This window comes from Pteropus medius, unplaced genomic scaffold (genome assembly GCF_902729225.1).
Source record: "Pteropus medius unplaced genomic scaffold, Ma_sr-lr_union100, whole genome shotgun sequence".
In the NCBI taxonomy this organism is placed as follows: domain Eukaryota; kingdom Metazoa; phylum Chordata; class Mammalia; order Chiroptera; family Pteropodidae; genus Pteropus; species Pteropus medius.
Window position 1 is genome coordinate 112,894 of NW_024354550.1, and position 21,443 is coordinate 134,336.

Sequence of the window (21,443 nt, forward strand, 5' to 3'; positions counted from 1 at the left end):
TTACCCTTTTTCATACAGGTTCTCTTACTTCTGATAGAAAAAATTCATCTCAGGAAAAAGAGTTGTTGAGTCTCTTTTGTTTTTTCTCATTACCTCATGTGGGCTATCTCTACATGGTTGTCAAATCTGTTGAATTAATGTCAATTTATCAATATCCTGAGAGGTCTCAGCAGGCAGTGCTCACGCCACAATTTTTGCATGTCATCACAAGGTATGTTATAATATCACTTGCTGGCTTTTGAGTCACTTGTTTTTCTGTAAATTCTTGAGATGGCTTCTAAATCTTTAAAAGAGAATTGTGTGAACCAGTATATAGCACTATAAATTAATGATATTGTCTGTCTTTTGATGGCCCATACCTACCTTTTTAATATCAATGATTTAGATTCTGGTTTTGCCTTTGTTTTATTTTCTAGATTAGATGAGAATCTTTGTAATGAATTATAAGGTTCTTAATGAGGGAAGATTTTCATAGGGAATTCCAGTGAAAAGTCAGTGAGGCCAGTCAGGGCATCTCTAGATTTCTTTTTAGATTTCCTAATTTCCTTTTTCACTGCTTTTATATCCTTTCTGTATGGGTTATTTAATAATTATTTAAAGCTGTGAAGGGGCCAAAAAGACTATCTGATTCTACCCTCTAATTAGTACAGATAGAGAAATAGTTCAGAGGTTGGGATTGGTCAAAGTCTTGTTGCTAATTGGTGGCAGATGTATTCTGAGTCACCTTATCCTAGTATGCTGACATGTAAACTGGGTTCCCAAGCAGGACTTTGATCTCATTTCCTTTCATCTCAGCAGTAAGTGATACTTTTGGTTCTATTTCCTGTTTTTTGAGCTTAGATTATTTGCAAGGATTTGCGCTGGGTCCTCTGGCCGAGCAACCATGAATAAGGTACACCATCTTCTTTCTAAAGCAACAGCATAGAGAGGGCCAGAGACACATACGCAAGGCACAAATACTAAGGGATTTGTGAAAAATGTCTTCAGACTTCATGAAAGTGGAATAGGCACTGGGAGGAGATAAATTAACTTCTGGCTAAGACATATGGTAGAGTTTTTTGTGTTTGAAATGAGGCCTGAAAGCTAGTTAGAATTCGACAGATGGATATTGGAAGAGAAGGGCATTATACATAGAAATAAGACTAAAAACAAAGTCTAAGTCCAGTTTTGTTCCCCTCTCCTCCCACTCTGGTGTAAAGAGAAATTGTGTGTTTCTTAAGTGGACATTGTTGAGGTAGCTAGTCTTCTCAATTTCAAAAGTGTTGCGTAGTGATATTGTTTAAGTATGAAGAAGGTGAAATGTAGCTCAGGGCTTTGAAAATTAAACTAAGGAATTTTTTAAGGTTTTGAACAAAGAAATCATTGCTTTAGGAAAATTAATGGTAGCTATTATGGAAGTTGGATTGAACATGGATAGGTTATTTAAGTGGTTCAGGTAAGGATAATGAGGGGCCGGGCTACGTTTGAGCAGGGCAGTATCAGTGAGAGGAGTAAGAAGAATATATGGGAAAGTCTTCGGCAAGAGAATGACAAGACTTGCATCTGATGGGATAATGGGAATGAAGGAGGCATGAAAAACCCCACAACAGTTTTGAGCCTGCTTTTACGAAAGAGTGTAGGCTGGTATTGTGTAGGGCGAAATAAATTTGGGTTATACATTTGAGTTTAAGGTGCTTAGGGAATATCAAGAGCAAATGTTAAGTAAACTTTTGGACACAGGACCGAAGATTACAGAAGAGAGGAAAACTTAGATTTTTATTACCATCAAAAAAAAGAGCCAATTATCAAAGTTGTGAACATGACCCCAAGAGTGTCACAGAGAAAAGTAGTTGAACTAAAATTCTGGTGAAAGTCATGTTTAGGAAGCAAGAGGAGGAAGAGAAGGACCTTGAAGGATGCTAGGATACTATAGCATCTCTGAAACCAAGAAAAAAATGGAGAAGGAATAAAACATTAATTTCTGTCCCAAAATATTGATTCCAAAGACTATTCATCTGTTCTCCATCTGATTTCATAAATGTACAGGACAAAGTTTAGCAAGTAGACCCTGTAAACGTATGCCCATCTCCTACTCTGCCTTAAGTATAAGTCATGTTTCTTGAAGACTGGTATGTTTATATACCCCAAAAAAAAGCAATAGAAACATTTTTTAAGAATCTAAGAACAATATAACATCATGTAAAATATCACCCTTATAGAAATACATAAATAGGAAAGCCCCCGTCCCATCCTGTTCCTCAGAGTCAGCCATATCAATAATTGTATATTCATCCAACTTTTTTTTAAACAGCACATATACTACTGCGATTTGTTTTTTTTTTTACAGAAGTAGATCATATATCCACTGTTCAGCAACTTGCTGCTTCACTTAGCATATCCTGGACATCTTTCGATGCCAACACATTTCAGTTCACTTTATTCTTGTATACCACTCCTCAGTACTCCAACAGTAGCCAACAGCTAGATTACTGTAGGAGGAGGTGAGTCAGAAGAGCCAGGCTTTTTATCTCGAGAACCTAATGGTCATTTATCTTTTTGGTCATAGCTGCTTTGATCTGTCATTTTGGTCCCATTACAGGTGCTTTTTGGCTCTTCACTGTCTCAAAGTCCCTTCCAATCATTTTAATGCCTAAGGGTGGTAACTCTCTACTCCAGATTTCTAAGTGGTGGTGTTGTTATCTCAACTATTGCCATGACTCCAGAGGTCATGTCCTAGAACTTTGTGGAAATGGACAGAGATGGCAGTGGGCTGTGTTTGACGTGGAAGCCCCAACAAACAGATGGAGAGAGCCCTGACTGATGCCCCTTACCTACATTGTACAGTCTCCTAAATGCGAAAATGTTAGAATACCTTTCTTGTTAAAGAGTTATTTCTCCTATTTTAAGGTTATTCTTAGGTTTGTGTTATTAGTCCTTTTTTTTTTTTAATTTTAATAGTTCATTTTTACTTCTCTCACTTTTTAAAAAAATCATTCCTGTGAATTCACTGCAAGGTGGGTTTTGTAGCAGTTTCTAAGTTAACTGTTTTTAATGTCAATATTGGAGTGTTGATTTATTCAGTAGTCATTAGGCATCTATTGTTCACTTACTATGGGGTCCCTCGGTTGTTTCACTGTGCAGAAACAGCCTGGGGTTGTGGAAAGAGAGGAGTGCGAGGAGTATGGAGACCTGGAATCTAATTTGGCTCCATTCTCCAGAGATGCCTTGGACCAATCATGAACCTTCCATGCCCAAGTCTTTAAAACAAGTTGCTGGAGTAGGTAATTCTGAAGATTCTTTCAGACAGTCTGATTTTCATTTCTACCATTGGATTTGTGTTTGCATACTCTCAGTGTGTTGCTCAGTATAATCTAGGCTCAATTTCATCCTGAGATGAGTGAGAGAGAGATAATAAGAGGAAACTTGGGTTCTAATCTTGGCTTTGATAGTGATCGCTCTCTATCTTGAGCTGATCCTGGGGGCATCATTTTATCTGTCATATGAGTGTATTGACCATGACCCATGGTTCTTACGTAGGAGTGTACAACAGAGCCACATGTAGAGCTTTGTACAAGTACATATGTCTAGATTCAGCCTCTGGAGATTATGATTCACTAAGGGTAAGGTGGGGACCAGTTATACATTTTCAAAAACACTCCATAGGGATTCTGAGGTACTACTTTCCTTTTTGAGAAGCAATCTACCTCTTCAGTATTTGACAAATACTTGAGTCTTCCCCCACCCTGTCATTGCTCCATTCATCTGTAAAATCATTCCAGCTATGGACACATTGGTTACTTACCTCTGCTTTGCTCAGTGGCCTCTCTCCTCTTCCTCAGTAACAACCTACAGTGTTTCACAGTGCGGTGCAGTGCAGCGGCAGCTCGTGAGGAGGACCCGTACGTGGACTCTACCCTGAAGGTTAGAGCTGGCTTATAGTGACAGTGAAACCTTAAGATCGAAAGGGAACAAATTAGCTCTTGAGTCTAAGCATGGAAAACAGTAAAAGTGTTAAGATCTTGTTTATCGAATTAGAATTTTTGAATGTAAAATAGTAAGCATCTTGTGATTCATGGTTTAGATGACAATATTTAAGATTACTTTGAAACATTTCACTTTAAATTTAGGTATAATGCATAGTTTTAAAAGTTTGGTAAAGAGTATGTATAGTGTAACTTCAGAGAGAGTACTTTATAGGATACTACAATTTTACTATTTTTTAATGGAAATATTGGTAGCAGTTGTATATAGCTGTTAACAAAACTGTTCAGAAATCAGTATATTTAAGAGCACAAAATTGAATAAAGTGCATTAAATTATTTTTATTGTTATCAGTTATGCCTGTAATTCTCTTGTCATTTTATAAGCCTTCAACAACAATTTATATTACCCTAGTTAAGCCTAAGAGCTAATGGATGTGTTAGATCAATAACCTCATTTTTAGTATGCTTAGTCTCTGAAAAGTTCTTGACCACAAAATAAACATAGGCAGTCTTATGATGAGATTTTCTATTTTCTGACCTTGAATTCCTATTCTCAAAAATATAATGATCATTTGTAACATAGTTATCATATGCTATTTCATCTCTGAAGTATAAGTTACTTGAATAGATGTTTGTTATAAAATCACAGCCTGTAGGAAACCCCCAAATTATTATGGTCTGTATTTCACAATTAGTTTAATTCTATCATAAAAAAAGGCATCTGGAATACTTTTCTAGAGAAATAAATATTTAGTAATGATGGTTGTATTAATAAGCCCGCACTTTGTATTGCCTAATGTGTCTGAGGTATTCCACCAACTGTCCCTGTTGCCCAAATTATGATATGTGGTAGTGTTTTATGTGATCTGAGTTCTCAGTAACTCTTTTTTGCTATAGCCTGCCTGTAGCTTTCTGTTACTGACCAGGCTAACTGCCTACTACTTCGGCCTCTTGGGAAACCAGAATCACAGCTTCCTGGACATGCCTTTCTGTCTGTGGTTGAGATACACACATAGCCTTTCAACAGATTATTTTTAAAATAAAGGTTATTTCCCTAGTAAAATTTCTTTGTTCCTTTCTTCTTCTCACCACACTTAGCCTCTCCTTTTTTTTAAACCTCGGAAAGACATAGGCTTACATAGATGATGATGGTGGAGTGAGGGGCATGTAATAGATTGAGGTAGGATCAATCTACATTTGAAAAGAAATCATAATTTCACTTCTCAGGATCTCATAAAACCACAGCAAAGGAACAAGGAAGAGAGGAAGGGAGAGAGGAGAGATGGGTGGGTAGCTGGTGGGGGGTACTGCCTTTTAGACCAGTCCTTTTGAAGGTGGCATAGAGGGAAGGACACTGATGATCACACTTCATGGCTCCCCCTTCCCTGCAACTCCACCATTCTGAAATCCTTGATGCCATCTGTACAAGCGGACAGTCATTTAGCTTACTTGCTGACTCAGACTTTGGGAGCTGAGGTGTCTGAGAAAGAGTTCACAACCTCAGAGTTTGGTCCAAAGTGCACATATTTTTATCATCCTTTCCTCTGAGATTCCGGCTCCTCAGCACTAGCCAGGTCACCTTAACTATTCTTAGGAATGAAAAAGGGGTATTGCCCCAAGCACTTCGTATAAGGGACAAGAAAGATGACCTCTGAATCAGAGCAGTGTTAATGGAGAAGAGGGCATGGGCCCGACAGCATCATTTTGTGAGCTCCCAGAAAGAATTCTCCTGTATCTTTCATATCCATTCTAGTTGAATTAACGCTCTCTTACAGGAACAGGAGCCTGGCTCCTGGACCAGGGTTTCCTCCAGTTTACCTGACACACCCTGGCCTGTCAGCCATTCCAAGCAATGTTCACACCTAAAGATCTAAGGGTGAGGGCCCTTCTAAACATACAAGCATTTCTATCCTACACACTCATCTATCTTACTAAGAAACCATTTTACATACTCTTTCTGCAATACAAAGCCCTTTTATAGTGTCTGATTTTGCCTAGAAACTCCATTTGGTCATACCCCTAAGCCAGCCCACTGTTAGTGGGGATTTCCCTAGGTGGCGGGTTACCATCCCAGGGGCCACACTCCCAGAGCTATGTAGGAGTCCCTGCAGCTGCGAGGGGCCTCAGGTACACCCATTTTCTGCATGCACTCAGTAAATACTGCGTAGCTCTTTGGTAGGCACATATGAAACGTAAGTTTAGATAGGATAATCTCCTAATAATAGGAATTTGAGGTTGTTTTTTTTGGGGGCGGGGAGTGGAAGGGGAAGGGTGGAGCAGGAGAGCCTTTATCAAATAAACACTAATATTTTGAAGATTAAAAGTTTATGTAGCTTTTCTTGGATAAACTTGTGATTTTTCCTTTACTAGGCTTGCCCACCTGTCAGTATGGATGTCTGTGCTTTAAGAATACAACTTTTCATAGGCTTGAAAGCCATCTGTCACTTTAAAAACCACATCATACTTTTGACCAAGGCAGACCCTGAGGCCATTCCAGAGAGAAGAGAGTCACCCAAGAAGCTTCTGTAAGCATCCTTCTTCCCCAGACATTCCTGCCAAAGTTTCTGGAATGAATTGTTACTGGTGTATTTTGTACGTGTCTTTACCTTTTTTTTAAATCAAAACTTTGAATGATCAGATGACTTTTTTATGATATTCTTTTTCCAGAGAAGGAAAGTAAGGTTTTAATGATCTCTGTATATATCACTGGATATTCTCCAATGATATCTTTTATAATAGGCCTTGAAACTTTTACAAGAAAATGAATTATAAAATAGTTTCAATAAAAATCTGGAATTTTAGATAAGAAGTTAAAGGACACGCCTTTCTGTGTAATTAATGGGAAAAATAGAGCCTCTAATGTTAGCCCAAACTAAGAGTCTCTTTACTATGTATTTTTCTTCTTTGATCTTTCAGCGGTTAATTTTTATCCAAAGATTATTTTATGATATTTCAATTCAAAAGAAATTAACAGTACATTTCTTAAAGCACGTGCATGATCTACAGATAGGTACTGACCTACCTTAAAGTAAAATTCCAATTTGATAACACTAATTTCTGGTTTACTCTTCAGTTTTCTGCTTTCACATTGTTTAGAATAGAATGCTAATTCCAGACTAGTTATGCTTTTATTAGACATGTTCTATGCTGTGAACTTAGTGGTAGGGAATGAAGTCTAATTTGAACATTCCTCTATAGAAAATTTAATCAGGAAAGAAGTCTGTTTCGGGGGAAGAAACATATAGTGTATTTCAAGTCAAACATTGGTTTTTATTTTTAACACAAGTTTTTGCTTTTCAAATTTTGCCTGTGCTTTGTTCTGCTAAGAAGAGTAAACATACTGACTTGGTTAACTGGTCACTTAGGGAGTGCACAGAGTGGTCTGACCGATGTTAAAAGCCTCTAGTGAGAAAAAAAAAACAACTTATAATCTTGCACATTTGACATTTGTAAAGTATCATGTATTTTAAATAATTTTTTAACATTCTAATTTATTTGAAAATTTATTTGGTCAAAAGTCTGCATTTTTAAAGTTTGTATACTACAAAAAAAGCCTCACATAGTAAAAGCAGGAGATAGGATAGTGCTTTAGGCAGACTTGCAGGTATATGTGTCTTTTGCATTTTCCCAGCAGCCATAGATGTTTTGAGTGTTGCTCTGTTGGAGCTTCTCCTTAGATTTGTGATCTAGGGCATACTGACCTCATGAAGGCCACACACAGGAGAAATCCTGGGCACAGGGACTTTCACAACCAAGTCTCTTTTCCTTTTGAGTGCTCTAGCCTGTACTTTGAGGTTATTGCCCATTTAAAAATGCTTGTGGAATGAATTGGAAGTGATTGGTTTATCAATTCATGAAAGTTGTAGAATATTAAATGTTGTGGGCCTGTGCAGCATTGTGAAGTAATATTCTATAAAAAGTGACTGTACAGTTCATACTAAATGAAAATGACTTAATAGTTATATAATTTTCAGTATCAAATATTTACCATTTAAAATTGCAGTTTATTAATAATATGTCTTACCTTACAGTTCTTGTCCTTTGTTTTGCTTTTAGTTCTAGAAAAGGTACCAGTGTTAAGCTCAAAACACCTCCTGTAGCTGAGGCTGGGTGGAATTTGTATATTGTGAACACGATCTCACCAGTGCAACTCTACAAAGAAATGGTACTCCTTACAGATTTCTAATTCTTATTTGTAGAAATTTAGAGTGGAATTGATGTTCAAAAACTTATTCTAATTATCATACATTCAGAATGCCACAGCTACCAGCTTACAAGCTCTGTCTGACAGTGGAGTGTGTATCTTTCTCCACCTCCTTGTTTTCCCAGCTCCTGACATTTGAGGAGCCAGTAGAAATTTCTTTCACTAAAATGAGACTCCGTTATTTCTACCCACCTTCCTGCAAGGATCAATTAACCAGTCTAAATATAAATAGCCTTTGACCTTTGCATTGACCATTAACAAAGAGAACCATGAAATTATCTCATTTATCCCTGTCTCACTCTTCTTCAAAATATTAGCAGATAGTACCTGGCCACTGTATTACCTGTAGCATTGTCCTGTGGGTGGGGGCCCAGAGTGGGCATTCTTATTCCTTTTTTAAGTGTAACAGCTGCCAACTCATTTCCAGCAATTTTTAAAACTATTTTAAAGAAATAATTTCAAACTTACAGAAAAGTTGCAAGAATAACAATAGTACAAATAAAACCTGTATATTCCCCACACGGATTCACCCTTCATCGACAATTCACCCTTTTTGCTTTTTCTTTTTTTTGCACTCTTGCACTTTCTAAACACACACACACACACATACATATACTGATCCTTTAGAAAGTAAATTACATAGATCATAGCTAACTACTTCAGTGTATGTTTCCTAAGAATAGGGATATTTGCTTAAATAACCACAGTGTAGCCATATACTTCAGTAAATTTAACATTGACACAATACTTTAGTTATGGGTAGTATTCTGTTTTTGTCAGTTGACCACGTAATGGTCTATAACATTTTCCCCCACTCCAGTCCAGTATCTACTGTAGCATCAGGTAGTGTATTTAATTGTCATGTCTTTTTAGTCTCCTTTTTAAAATTCTGATTATGTTCATAGCCTTTCTTTGTTTTTTATGACATAAATATTTTTGAAAAATATATTTACCCCCTCCACCTTTTTTTTTTTTTCATGATTAGATTCAGGTTATGTATTCTTCTAGGCCAGAATATTGGTGATATATTCAGAGTAGCACATTGGGAGGTACATGATACCCCATTGGTGGTATTAATTTTGATCATCAGGTCAAGATTTTATCTTCTTTGTTCCTGTCATTTTAATGCTAGGTATTATATCAGCTTTGACCTGCCTTTTTCATTTTGTTTAATTGAAAGTCTTAGACTTCATCTAAATGATTTACCTACTGGAGTCTGAAAACATGGATTGACTCAGGTAGCTGGTAATTTTGTAAGCCCACTGCGAGTTACAGAAATAGATGTAGTAGAACCTAAATTCACCAATTAAAACGAAGGGATATTCAGTCTGAATCTGAGAAGGATTTAAATCTTAGAACTTAAAAAAAAGTTAACTATTTCAGCTATTTTTATTAACTTTATCAAATTGTGACCCAATTATTGCTAAGTCAACAATATTATTATTATAGTCTTACTTGTACCTTCTCTAATGATTAACGCTGTTTTCCAAGAGAGTGTTTGCAATCATTAATGTATTAAACTGGCTCAGATTGGGAGTGGGGTACACTTTAACCAGGCCCTATCAAAATTATTGGTGCTTCTTATATTTTAGGATTTAATGTGTCTGCATATTAACTTTTATTACTTTTATTAACTACATATTACTAACAAAATATATGGATATTATTAAGAACTGGGAAACTTCTGAGAGTCTTTGTGTTGCAACATTAGCTGTTTGCCTTTTTTGTTTTAGGTAGACTACAGTAATACCTACAAGACTGCAAAAACCCAGAGCTGCATCCACCTTCTTAGTGAGGCTCATCTGTTAGTGAGAGCTGCCCTGATGGATGGCAGTCAGCTGGAACCTGGAGAAAAAGCAGAGCTTTTAGATGCATTTAAAGAAAGCTGTGGGCACCTTGGAGACTGCTATAGCAGGTTGGTGATGCTTCTTGGAAACTTGTTAGAGAAGCCATCTTGAACTTTGGGTGTATTTACTAGCCTTTCCATCTCCGGTAGCTACGTGATAAATGGGGGTACACACAAGGGGAGATGCTTCATTTATTCATTTATTCCACAAGTATTTGTTGAGCACATACTGTATGCCAGTTATTATGCTAAGCTTAGAGATACAAAAATGAATGTGATCTATTCCCTGTCTTTAAGTAGTTACAGTTTATTAGATGAGCAGTGAGTCTTAAATTCATGAGTCTCTCACCACTTTATTTAGGAATTTGAAGTTTCTTTTCAGGCCTTGGGGGATGGTGGAGGGGCATGACCAGTAAAAATCCCTGAAACAGCCATATTACTAGTTTATTACCTGTTGGCTTTAATTTTAGTAGTCAATGCTTTTATGATTATTACCTGTTGATTTTAATTTTAGTAGTCAATGCTTTTATGATGTCATAAAAGGACACTAGTATGAATAGTAACTTTTATTTCTGAGAATGATGTTTATAAATTTTTTGTGTGTATGATTGTTTCAAAGGCTTACTTGACCCACAGGAATGATTATAGATTAATAAAATAGACTTTTCCTACCTATAAACACCATTATTTTAGAGCCATGTTATGAAAATAAAATTCGTTGAATACATTTTTCCTATTTTTAGTATTAGTAAACAAAAAGAACTATATTAAGTAGAATGACTGCAGAATAAAACTGAGGAGCTTGTTCCAACTACTAACGACAGTGGAAAAGTATTTTGAGATTTATGAAATCTGGAAATTATGATCTGTTTTATTATCAGATGTGTTCGATATCTAGGCTTAAAACTGACAAATTTGAGGGTGTTTTGCTTCCTTTTCTTCAGGCTCGACACCCAGTATTCCCACCTTGCCTTGCCGTACTATAAGATGTCTGGTCTGTCTATGGCTGAAGTTTTGGCCCGAGTGGACTGGGCAGTAGAGGATGGATCACAGAAATACGAGAGGGGGTTAATCTTTTACATTAATCATTCACTTTATGAAAACCCGGATGAAGAATTAAGTGAAGTGAATATAGTTTTCTATTTAGTTATATGTAATATTTTTAACCTTTCATTTTATCAATTTATTCTATGTAATATTTAGAAGTCAAATTGCAAATATTTTTCTTGGGTAATATTTCCTTTTCCTAAAATGGTAACTTATGTGACCCTTTCTTCATTAATAATTATAGAATTGTAGCTTAGAAAAGAACTTATAATCATCTTCTCATACTTTCTCATTATATAGACAGGGAAATGTGGTTCATCATAGTTGAGTGACATGCCCAACATGACAGTGGCGTGTCTTTAGGAGAATGACACAGAACATGGGCCTTGCCTTTCTTCTCATCTGAAAGCCTTTCCACAGCCCTAGACACCCCACTCTCTAGGTGGCCAAAGCTTCACTTATGAAATCCTGGCCCAGTGAGCTTAATACATTATTAAGGATTATTTTTCACCCCTTGTATATTTCTTAACACATTATTAAGGATTATTTTTCGCCCCTTGTATATTTTTAAAAAGAGTTGAATACAAATATGAAAATTTAGATATTGTGATACCAAATGTTTTAAGGTTAGGAGATAAATGAAATTTTCTCATATAAATTACCTCATTAAGTATATTTTGTACTAAGCTGTAATTTTTTATAATGGACTTTTGAGTGTAATTTAATATTTTCTTCTGAACTTTTGTTAAAATTAGAAATGTTGGCCATAATTTGGTACATATTTTCACTGATTTTTCTTCGTTTTAACTCAGCAAAGAGGTCACGTCAGGTCATCACAGGTCTCCCACATTAATACCATCAACTCTTTTCAAATCAGAACTTAATACAGTAATTTTATTTTAATTGGAATGTTGTATCTTGGTTTTGTATGTTTTTTATTCTTTTTTTCCTAATTTTGTTGCTTTTTATTGGCTCACCCTTTATTTCTTGTCATGCTCACCAAAGGAATTAGCAGCAAAAGTGGTTCAGATGTTTCATGTGGCCGAGCCAAAGCAACTGCCTCATATTCTCTGTAGTCCTACTATGAAGAATATTAATCCTGTAACTGCCATGAGCTATCTAAGGAAGCTGGATACTTCTGGGTTTTCATCAGTCTTAGTGACATTGACCAAGGCAGCAGTGGCTCTGAAAATGGGAGATCTTGACATGCACAGAAATGAAATGAAAAGCCACTCAGAGGTATGGTGCCCTCCCTGGTATCAACAGTAGGCCAGAATGTGACCTATTAGTCCTGAGGTTTTAGGCTTCTTCTAGCTCATTTTTTCTTAGTTGTGAAGGAAAATAGACTGATATTAGAAAGGAAGTGACCCAAAGTGGAAGGGCTTGGGCTTCAGATCTGGCAAATGAAAATGAAATAAGAATGATAAATAGGTATCCAAAGACCTTTCAACTTAGTGTCAGGTACGTTCAGAGCATGGAGAATATATAGGCTCTGCCCTGAGCTGCCAGTCTGATCTGACATGAGGGAATGCTGTATCCACTGAAGACAGAACAGAGTGATGTGTATTCAGGTACAATAAGTGAGGTATTAACTGTGAGCCATAGGAGTCTAGTAGTTGCAGAAATAGCCTGCATTTGGGAAAACCACAAATGACTTTATTAAGGATTAGGCATTTGAATGGTATATCAAAGCAAAGATTGCTTTCCCTCCATTTATGGGCATGAGCCAAAGATGTTAATTATCAGTGGAAGAAATTAAGAAGTAACATTAATCAAGCACTTATTATGTTCCAGGCCTATCCTGAGCCCCTTGCGTATATTCTCTTATTTAATTCTTACAACAATGCTATAAAATAGACGCTATTATTATACCTATTCTACAGATGACAGAACTAAGACAAAGAAAGGTTAAATAATTTGTCCAATATCACACTACCGGTGAGTGGGAGAACCAGGATTTGAAGCAGGCAGTCTGGCTTCAGATCCTGTGTTCCTCCACTGTTGTTTTATTACCTGTGGTCAAATATCCACATTATGACTTCGATTTCTAAATAAGAGCATGAGTGCTTTATTGTCGTTCAGATGACACATTTTGTTATGATGAGAAGAGCAAGTCACCATTGAGGTATTCTTTGCTTAAGAGTAAAATTCTAGAAAGATGGATTTTCTGTCTATAATTTTGAAAAAACTTAAGATATATTTTTGTTAAATCAAGCATACCTAAACAAAATGCTCTCTGCAAAAATAGGATATCTTGATGTTTAATTAAATATCAGTAACTTCTATAAAGACAGTTAACAATGATGTTCTTAGAGTGAGAACTAGTCTTTGTAGTTAGAGAAAAAATTGAGATTAAATCATTAATAGTTTAACTATGAACCTTGAATGCTAAATAGGTATCTAGTATGTATTTTCAAAATGAATGCAGTGTACATTTTGTTCCTAAATTTCTTTTTTGTCTTAAGATGAAGTTGGTATGTGGCTTTATTCTGGAACCTCGTCTGTTGATTCAACAGAAGAAGGGACAGATTGTTCCAACTGAACTTGCAGTTCACTTGAAGGAGACTCAGCCTGGATTACTTGTGGCTTCAGTCCTAGGCTTACAGAAGAACAACAAAATTGGAATTGAAGAAGCAGATTCCTTCTTTAAGGTTTGTCTCTTTGAAGATGTTCTTTGAAATATTCTGGATAGCTTGATAAAAGTGGTGGGGAGGGGGTGGCAATGAGCAGAATAAGAAAAGTGAGGTTTTGTTTGTTTATTGAAAAAACAGATTTAGACATAACCAATCTATATTAAAAGAATACAGAAAAATTTCATTCATGCAAGCTAGAATCTGTTTTCTATTAAAATGTCTAAATTTGCTTTGCCATAGCACTAATGCTAATGATAAATTATTAAATGATGGAGGGCTATTCAGACCAGCTGTAAATGATCAATATTGTGTTTATCTGGAGTGTGGGGGCTTGTTTCACTGTTTTCAAGGTGGTTTGTGGTAAGGATGAAGATACAATTCCTCAGCTGTTGGTGGACTTTTGGGAAGCTCAGCTAGTAGCATGTCTCCCAGATGTGTTACTGCAGGAACTCCTTTTCAAGCTCACATCACAGTACATCTGGAGGTTATCTAAGAGGCAGTGCCCTGACACCACACCGTTGCGAACATCAGAGGATCTGGTAAGATAGTGGAATAATACATTAAGTTAAGCCTGTGCATTACATATTACAATAATATACCTTCTTAATGGTTTTGAATCAAACTGAATTTATATTACCAGATATCTTTTTTAAGCAGGAGTTAAAAATACACTTAAAACTTGTCCATGAATGAAGTTGCCCACATTTTAAATAATTTTATATTTTAAAGAACACCCGTACTGCTCCTATATTGCTTACTTGCAGTGGTACCTCAGTAGCCAAAGAATGGTTGAAGGGGCTTTCCCCAGAACAGATCTGTGCTCCCTCAGGACATGGCCATGAAGTAGACTGCAAGAAAGACATCTGCGGATCTCCTGATGGGCAAGGACTTGCAGAAGGCTTGTGGGAGACAGACTTCCTTACTGGACCCTCATTTCCTGTCAGCTGCACACGCAAGAGCTGTTCCGTAGCCCACGAGGCAACCCTCACAACTGCTTTTACCCTTCTTGCTCCCTTCCCCATCCCCGCTCATTTTTTTCTCATGGATGCCACAGCTAGTGTGGGTTCACTGGAAAAGTCACCAGCTTCTTGAATAAGTGGGGCTTAATTAGAATTATCTTGAGAACTTACAGAAGAGATTTTGCCTCTCAAGGAAAGTAGTAGAAATAAAAATTAATAGTGTTACTATTAATTTTTAGCATTACTATTAATTTTTAGTGTTACTAAAAATTAATAGTGTTACTATTAATTCTTTTGAGTATAATTAGATTAAAAGCACTATTGCTCTTTTTACTAGAAAGTGCCTTTTTTGGATAGTTTAAAATTTAAAATATTAGGAAATACTTAGTGTGGATTTCTTTAGTGAGAAGCAGCAAGCCTGAAACTTTTTCTGGGGAAATAAATTCTTAAAGACTTTTCTTACCATTCCCAGGAAAGTGTATACTTAATTCTGTGACATGGCAGAAGATTACCTATTGCTTGCAAGCTCTTTTGGGAATGGATAAAGAACTACTTGTTTCGTTGTATTTTATTTATGAAATATTTCTTTTACATTTTAGATAAACGCCTGTAGTCATTATGGCTTAATCTATCCCTGGGTTAATGTCTTAATATCATCTGATTCTTTAGCTGACAAAAATTATACAGAAGATCTCTTCAAATTACAGGTAAATAAAAATGCTTCTTATTCTTCTGACTATGCACGTTACAATTTAATGTAGGATATAAATTTCGTAAGACCTCAGGTGTCCTGTTAATCTGGAGTATATAATTTGGGGAGACAAAATCCATAGTTAGGCATACCAACAAGCTCTGGAGAGAATTTCTGCTTCTGCCTGAAACTGCTTATAGGAAGCCTGGGTTCTTTACCAGTAAATGAATGAGCATCACCAAGTCACGTGACTGTCTTGCCTAGTTTTCAGGATGTGCTTAAAAATGCTGTGAAATGCAAGTATGGAAAATGTTCAGTGTTGTTTTTGTTGACATGATTCTTGTTTTTTTAGTGTTCACTCATAGATTTTAGCCCTTTAGTCTAACCCAACTACTACTGTCTATTTTATAGGAAATAGGTCAAAGTAGCCAGTTTATCTGGCTCCTGAAAAGGATTTTTTTAAAAATAAGTAGGTCGATTGGAGAATATAGGTCATCCTGTAGGAATTCTGACCATGACAGTGTTTTGACTGGAAATGAGAAATAAAGTCCACATTTGATTTGGTGGATCAGGCTGTGCTGGATGTGGATGTGATTTTTCTTAATGTAGTTTAGTGGCCCAAGGACCAAATAGAACCCCCGGTCTGTTTTGTGTGTTCTGCCTAGTGTAGCTGCCAACATATAAAAATTTGAGATTTCAAATTAAAAATTCCGAGTTTTAAATTTCTCTTGAAAATTTCAGCAGCACTGGTAACCCTGGGCCCTCATTGCCAGAGACCTGTGGGTTGGAGGCAATGAGTGGCTCCCCTTCTTGAGCAGTGCTCATGCTGTCCTGCTTGCAGCAGTTCTCATAGCGATGTCTTCCTGGTTCAGATACTGAATGTCTGGTGTCCATTTCCTGTACTCAGCTGCCTTCATGCATTTTCACCATCTGTTTGGCCTTGTTAGGTTTTTGAATTTGTACCTCTCGATTTACCCTAAGAACAGGTGTAAGTGTGGTTATTGCTTATAGAAACCAAAATGTCAGATTGGGGATGGGGGTCAGGGCGGGAAGCTCAACAGATCATACTGCTTAGACAGCCCCTAGAAAGCCTGAGAAGATTCTTGTTGGTTCTTATCACTAGTGCCTTTAAGGTACAGAAGCTGCTGAGCCTGAGATTTGTTCATTCCACAAATATTCCTTGAGCATGTGCTGTAAATATGTTGTGCAGCCTTGGACAGTGCAGGCAGAGCCTTGCTCTCCCAAAACATATGTACTCGGCACATATTAAAATCATAATTGTAATAAGTGCTGTTAAATCTTACCTGATAAAGCTTCAAAGCAAATTTGAAATCACCGCTTTAAAAAGTATTATTTAGTGATCTTTTAAAATCCATTTTTAAATATTTTAAAAGAGTAGGTTTTTTCCTGAAATCTTTGCTGTCAAAAGATAGAAATGTGGTCTGCCTAAACTTTTCTATCATTTTCCTAATTACATTTTTTCTAGATTAGTGTTAATCATTAAGAAAAAAATAACCCTCAAGAAACAACAAGATCTCATTTGATTCTCACCTAGAGTAATAGGTTCAGAATCACCTGGAGAGTTTTTTCAAAATCTCATGCCTCCCCTTTACCCCCACCCTACCACCACCACCACATACATTTGATATGAGTCTGTATCACTTGTCTTCCGTCACTTTAATAATGTATTTGTGAAAGAATTAAAAACAATCTATAAATTATTTACATGTCAAAAACCTGTTATTTGAAGTGATACAGTAACTAGTAAATGCCCTACCCTTTGCCAAAATTGTCATGGTCCCCTCCACCCACCTCCTTGCCAACCACCTTGCCTGAGAGCCGCACTTGTGATTGTATAGGTAGAGAAGAAAGAGAAGTCTGGATTCTAGCCCTGCAAAGTCAGCCAAGGGTTGGAGATCTAGATCAGAGAGGGAATAAATAGTGCACGTGCTGCGGGGTAGAGATGAGTCCATTTCCAATATAGAAAAGAAAAAGTGGAACACTCTGCAAAGAAATAGACAGCATTGAGTGTTTTAAAGACCTGCAGTAACCTTCGGACCATTTTTTTATTCAGTAATATATGTGTGTGTCATTTCTTATTTTTAAACTTATTGATGATATGGATAAAACTAAAAAGGTTTATGAGTAATCCATATTGTGCCTAGTTTTGACTAGTTTCATTTTAATCGTGGTTTGGGTTCCCTGTTCCTTGCTCCTTCCTACTTAGACCATTGTCCTGATTAATCAAGGGTTGACTATAGAAATAATCTGTGTTTTCTTTCATGTTGGGAGACCCTATGAGTGGCAGATTATCACTTTATTTCATATTTGCTATCTTATTGTCAGGAAATTATTCAGATGAAGATGATTATTAAACTTGCAGGAAGGAAAAGGACCAACCTTATTCTCCTAGCCGTTCTTTGGTAGATATTTGGAATAAAATAATCAGGCCGACTGTAAATGGATAGTTCACATTCCATATCCTCCTGTGAGCCTGCGAAGCTGTAGCAAAAAGGATACAGGCAGAAGAAAAATCAGTATGTCATCATTCTATCCAAAAGAAAGAGAAAGCAGAGATGATTTTGGTGGTAGAATCAAAAGTAGTACAGTTGACCCTTGAACAACGTGGGCGTCAGAGGCACCAACTGCCTGCGGAATCAGAAATCCGCATGCAAATTAAGTCGGCTCTCAGCACACCTGGGTTCTCAGCCGCCAGCTGACCCTTGCACAATTTGGGTTTGAACAGCATGGATCAAATGAAAAAAATCCACGTTAAGTGGACATGTGCAGTTTAAATCTTACTTGCTGAAAGTCAACTGTGTTTATAGTTTAAATGCTTAAAAGTAAAATATTGGTTACAATTCTGAATACTGAAATGTGCCTGCTCTGTTATTCAGAGTGTGGCAAATGTATTGATACAAATTATTAGGATATTAACAATTGTTTTAATTTCCTTAAACATAGAATTTTTATTTTTGGCTACATACATGGTACATGCTTATTATAGAAACTTTGGAAAATACAGGCAAATATGAAAAACACAAAAAGTATGTTTCGTCCTCCCATTTATTGAGCTAATCTCTATTTCAAATTCTTTGCTCTTCCAAAGGCATTTCTATGTATGTATGTACCTATGTGGATTTTACAAAACTGATCATGATTTTCCACTCATTTCATCATAAGTATTTTGTCAGTAAGTAGCCTTTGAAAACAATTTTGATGGCTGTATAGTATTCCATCACATGAATGTACCATAATTTGTTTACTCATCCTTTTTGTTTAACATTTAGATCGTTTCCGGTTTTTCAATATTATAAATACTCTTGTGGTGAACATCATTGGGCAAATCTTTGATTACAATGTTGATTATTTCCTTAGGATAGAGTCCTAAAGCATTTCCATGAATTTCAATTTGCAGTCTATCCAAAGCAAATAAAATCATGTTATTTTAAAAATGATTACTTTCTATCAAACTGTTATTATTTAAACTAGATTTGGTTTAAATATTATTTAATATTTCAGTCCACTTAGACTTACTAAATAAATGTCATATGCATGTGCTCTAAAATTGCATTCTTCTTTTTCTGTTTTTTTCTTTTTGCACGTGAGGTTTAGTCTTTTGAAAAAATTGTATTCTATATGTTGTACTTTAGTTTTTTGGGATACCTCATTCCATAATATTTCACTTTTCTGTTCATAGTCGCTTATATGTGGTCCTTCATTTGACATAGCTTCCATTGTTCCATTCTTGGAACCACTCTCAGAAGACACTGTTGCTGGCCTCAGTGTTCAGGTTCTGTGTCGGACACGTTTGAAAGAGTATGAACAGTGCATAGACACACTGTTAGAGAGGTGCCCGGAGGCGATCATTCCATATGCCAATCACGAACTGAAAGAAGAGAATCGGGTACGCTTTTCAGATTATGTTTTTTTAGGCTTGATCAGTGCTAATCAAAATTGATAGTCTTCTTGCCTTATCCGCAAAATGGGGACAAATTATGCCAGTCCAACCTCACAGGGCTGTGGAGGTTAAGTGAGCATGTTTGTTTAATTTATTATGTGGTTTTAGTACAGTTAGAAGCTATTGAAATGTATGGTGATGGCATGTCATCTTCAGTAAAAGTCTCTTGAAGATGAAGTAGGCTATCACCTGAAGATTTGGGAATTATAATGTCTGATGGAAAAATATTTTCTGGGCTATATGGTCTTTACTTTAGAAATTAGAATTTTAGACTTTAGTACTTTTCTTTCCTTCTTGCCACCTAAGAGATGGTACAGGACATGTCTATGTGTCTTCTTGAAAATAGCTATGTACATATGTACAATATACACATTATTAGATTTTCAAGTTGCAAGTCCAACTTATATGTTATAATTTAAGCAGAAGACTAGCTACTGATATAACTTCTGTTATAACAAAGTTTGATGCCTTGACCAAAATGATGTATTTTTGACCTGCACTTTCCTGCACAATCGTATTCTTGTTGGAAATCTGAATGTAAAATGCATCAAACTTAACATTTCTTCATTTTTTCCTAAGATAGATTTTGTGGTGGAAAAAACTGCTTCCTGAACTTTGTCAGAGAGTAAAATGTGGTGGAGAGAAATATCAACTTTACCTGTCATCATTAAAAGGTAAGTGATTCTTTTGCTTCATTATAAATTTGTATCTTAGTTTCAGTTTCCGTAATTGCTGAAGCCTTGCTTTTTCTAGTTTTTTCATGTGATTCTTAAGTGAGGTGAAGAAGATCTTAGCAGAATTGTCTGAAGAGCTTATTTTCAGCATTCATATGCTTCCCCCACCATTACATTTGATATTCATTTATCTCTTTTAGCTACACAGTTGATGCTTTTAAATTAATCTTTTCAAACACTTAACAAGTTATCACAGTCTTAGAAATTCATAATCTCAGTATTTTAAATTTTTGAATAGCCATTAAGACAGTTACATTTGTATTAGTGATCTCAAGTGCTTAATTCACTTTATATGAAAAATTAAGATTGTCATTACTAATCTTAATTGTAAGCAAGTATTGAGGAGTGACAAGGTTCACAAGGATTTAAGTTGTGTCTCTAAATTATGTAGTATTTTATGGCCTAGGTAGTGATTTGAATTTTTATAATTCATAATCATTAGTAAATCTTCATAGATATATAGTTATCAAGTTCTCTACTCTTGTGTGTTAATATCACTAATTGTTGGCCTGATGTGACAAAGGGTGTGGTTATATTGATTTCAGCATGCATAAAATATTAGAAATTGATAGTGTTGGAATTGTATTTTCCAGCAGAGATAATTGATTTTTAAAGTGTTAGGCAGCGCCAGTGACCATTGGAGGGTGTTTTTTAGAAAATCCTTGTTTAAGTAAAGTTGTACATTTATTATTGAGAAGAGGTAACATATGCTAACTTTTTATCCTACCCATATCCCTTAGTGATTTTTTGGTTTTCAGAAGATAGAAGTGTCAGGTATTTCATTGTCCTGCCCCGCTTGCATCACATTTGTCACATAATTTTGAACTGATCGTTTGTGTTGGTGTATCACTTTCCAGTGCCAGATATCCCACATCTTCACACCTCAGCAACATCATCATCTTACTCGAGACTCTTTCTTCATCCTTTTCTGATTTATATCCACAAACTCTCTACCCCTGACTCACCCATAATCATTCCTCCAAATATTCCATTTTCCATTATCTTCAGAATATGTTTATGTGTGTGCACACACGTGTGTATGGCTCATGGGACTAACTGCTGTGTGTAATTTACCTTTATTAGAGCTGATGTTTTAGTCATTTTTCATGTCGTATCCTCCTTACCAGCAATATGCCTCTCCATAGAAAGCATTCTGTAACTATTTATTGATTTGAAGGGAAAATCCGAATAAGTTCAGGTCCATTTTCAAGGGAGGTCTTTCAGTAGACAACTGTAGTACACCAAGAAGAGACCAGCATTGGAGTCTGGAGAATTGGAGCTGAGTTCCAGGTCTGATATTTAACTGAGTGACCTGAAGCAAGCCAATTTTTTAATCTCCTGGGACTAATGAGAATTCAGGGTTGACTCTTGAGTAAAATGTTAGGCAAAATTGCAAGATGGTAGGG

The 21,443-nt window shown here is 36.2% G+C and overlaps 2 protein-coding genes across 10 annotated transcripts in view; one reads left to right on the top strand and one right to left on the bottom strand.

Annotated features, from left to right (window-relative positions):
- The window catches only part of HPS3 (HPS3 biogenesis of lysosomal organelles complex 2 subunit 1), a 30,671-nt gene that overhangs the window by 6,668 nt on the left and 2,560 nt on the right, over nucleotides 1–21,443 (top strand). For 2 of the 6 annotated variants that reach the window (XM_039855143.1, XM_039855146.1), the window contains exons 5-16: nucleotides 19–211; nucleotides 3,819–3,900; nucleotides 6,333–6,487; nucleotides 8,019–8,127; nucleotides 9,900–10,081; nucleotides 10,957–11,137; nucleotides 12,065–12,298; nucleotides 13,525–13,710; nucleotides 14,043–14,231; nucleotides 15,251–15,358; nucleotides 19,043–19,249; nucleotides 19,887–19,977. In XM_039855143.1, the coding sequence (XP_039711077.1) occupies nucleotides 19–211; nucleotides 3,819–3,900; nucleotides 6,333–6,487; nucleotides 8,019–8,127; nucleotides 9,900–10,081; nucleotides 10,957–11,137; nucleotides 12,065–12,298; nucleotides 13,525–13,710; nucleotides 14,043–14,231; nucleotides 15,251–15,358; nucleotides 19,043–19,249; nucleotides 19,887–19,977 (1,917 nt within the window). Of the gene's footprint in view, nucleotides 1–18; nucleotides 212–3,818; nucleotides 3,901–6,332; nucleotides 6,488–8,018; nucleotides 8,128–9,899; nucleotides 10,082–10,956; nucleotides 11,138–12,064; nucleotides 12,299–13,524; nucleotides 13,711–14,042; nucleotides 14,232–14,521; nucleotides 15,222–15,250; nucleotides 15,359–19,042; nucleotides 19,250–19,882; nucleotides 19,978–21,443 lie in introns of those variants that run through there. The other 4 variants (XR_005651217.1, XR_005651216.1, XR_005651215.1 and 1 more) reach the window with 4 other exon arrangements.
- CP (ceruloplasmin) overlaps nucleotides 13,803–21,443 on the bottom strand; it is a 58,359-nt gene continuing 50,718 nt past the window's right edge. The window contains exons 19-21 of one of the 4 annotated variants that reach the window (XR_005651214.1): nucleotides 17,743–17,844; nucleotides 16,120–16,318; nucleotides 13,803–14,228 (exon numbers count right to left, since the gene is read on the bottom strand). Coding sequence is in view for 3 of the 4 variants with exons in the window: in XM_039855138.1 (XP_039711072.1) it covers nucleotides 17,744–17,844 (101 nt within the window). In the remaining variant the exon portion in view is untranslated. Of the gene's footprint in view, nucleotides 14,229–16,119; nucleotides 16,319–16,761; nucleotides 17,347–17,742; nucleotides 17,845–21,443 lie in introns of those variants that run through there. The other 3 variants (XM_039855138.1, XM_039855139.1, XM_039855141.1) reach the window with 3 other exon arrangements.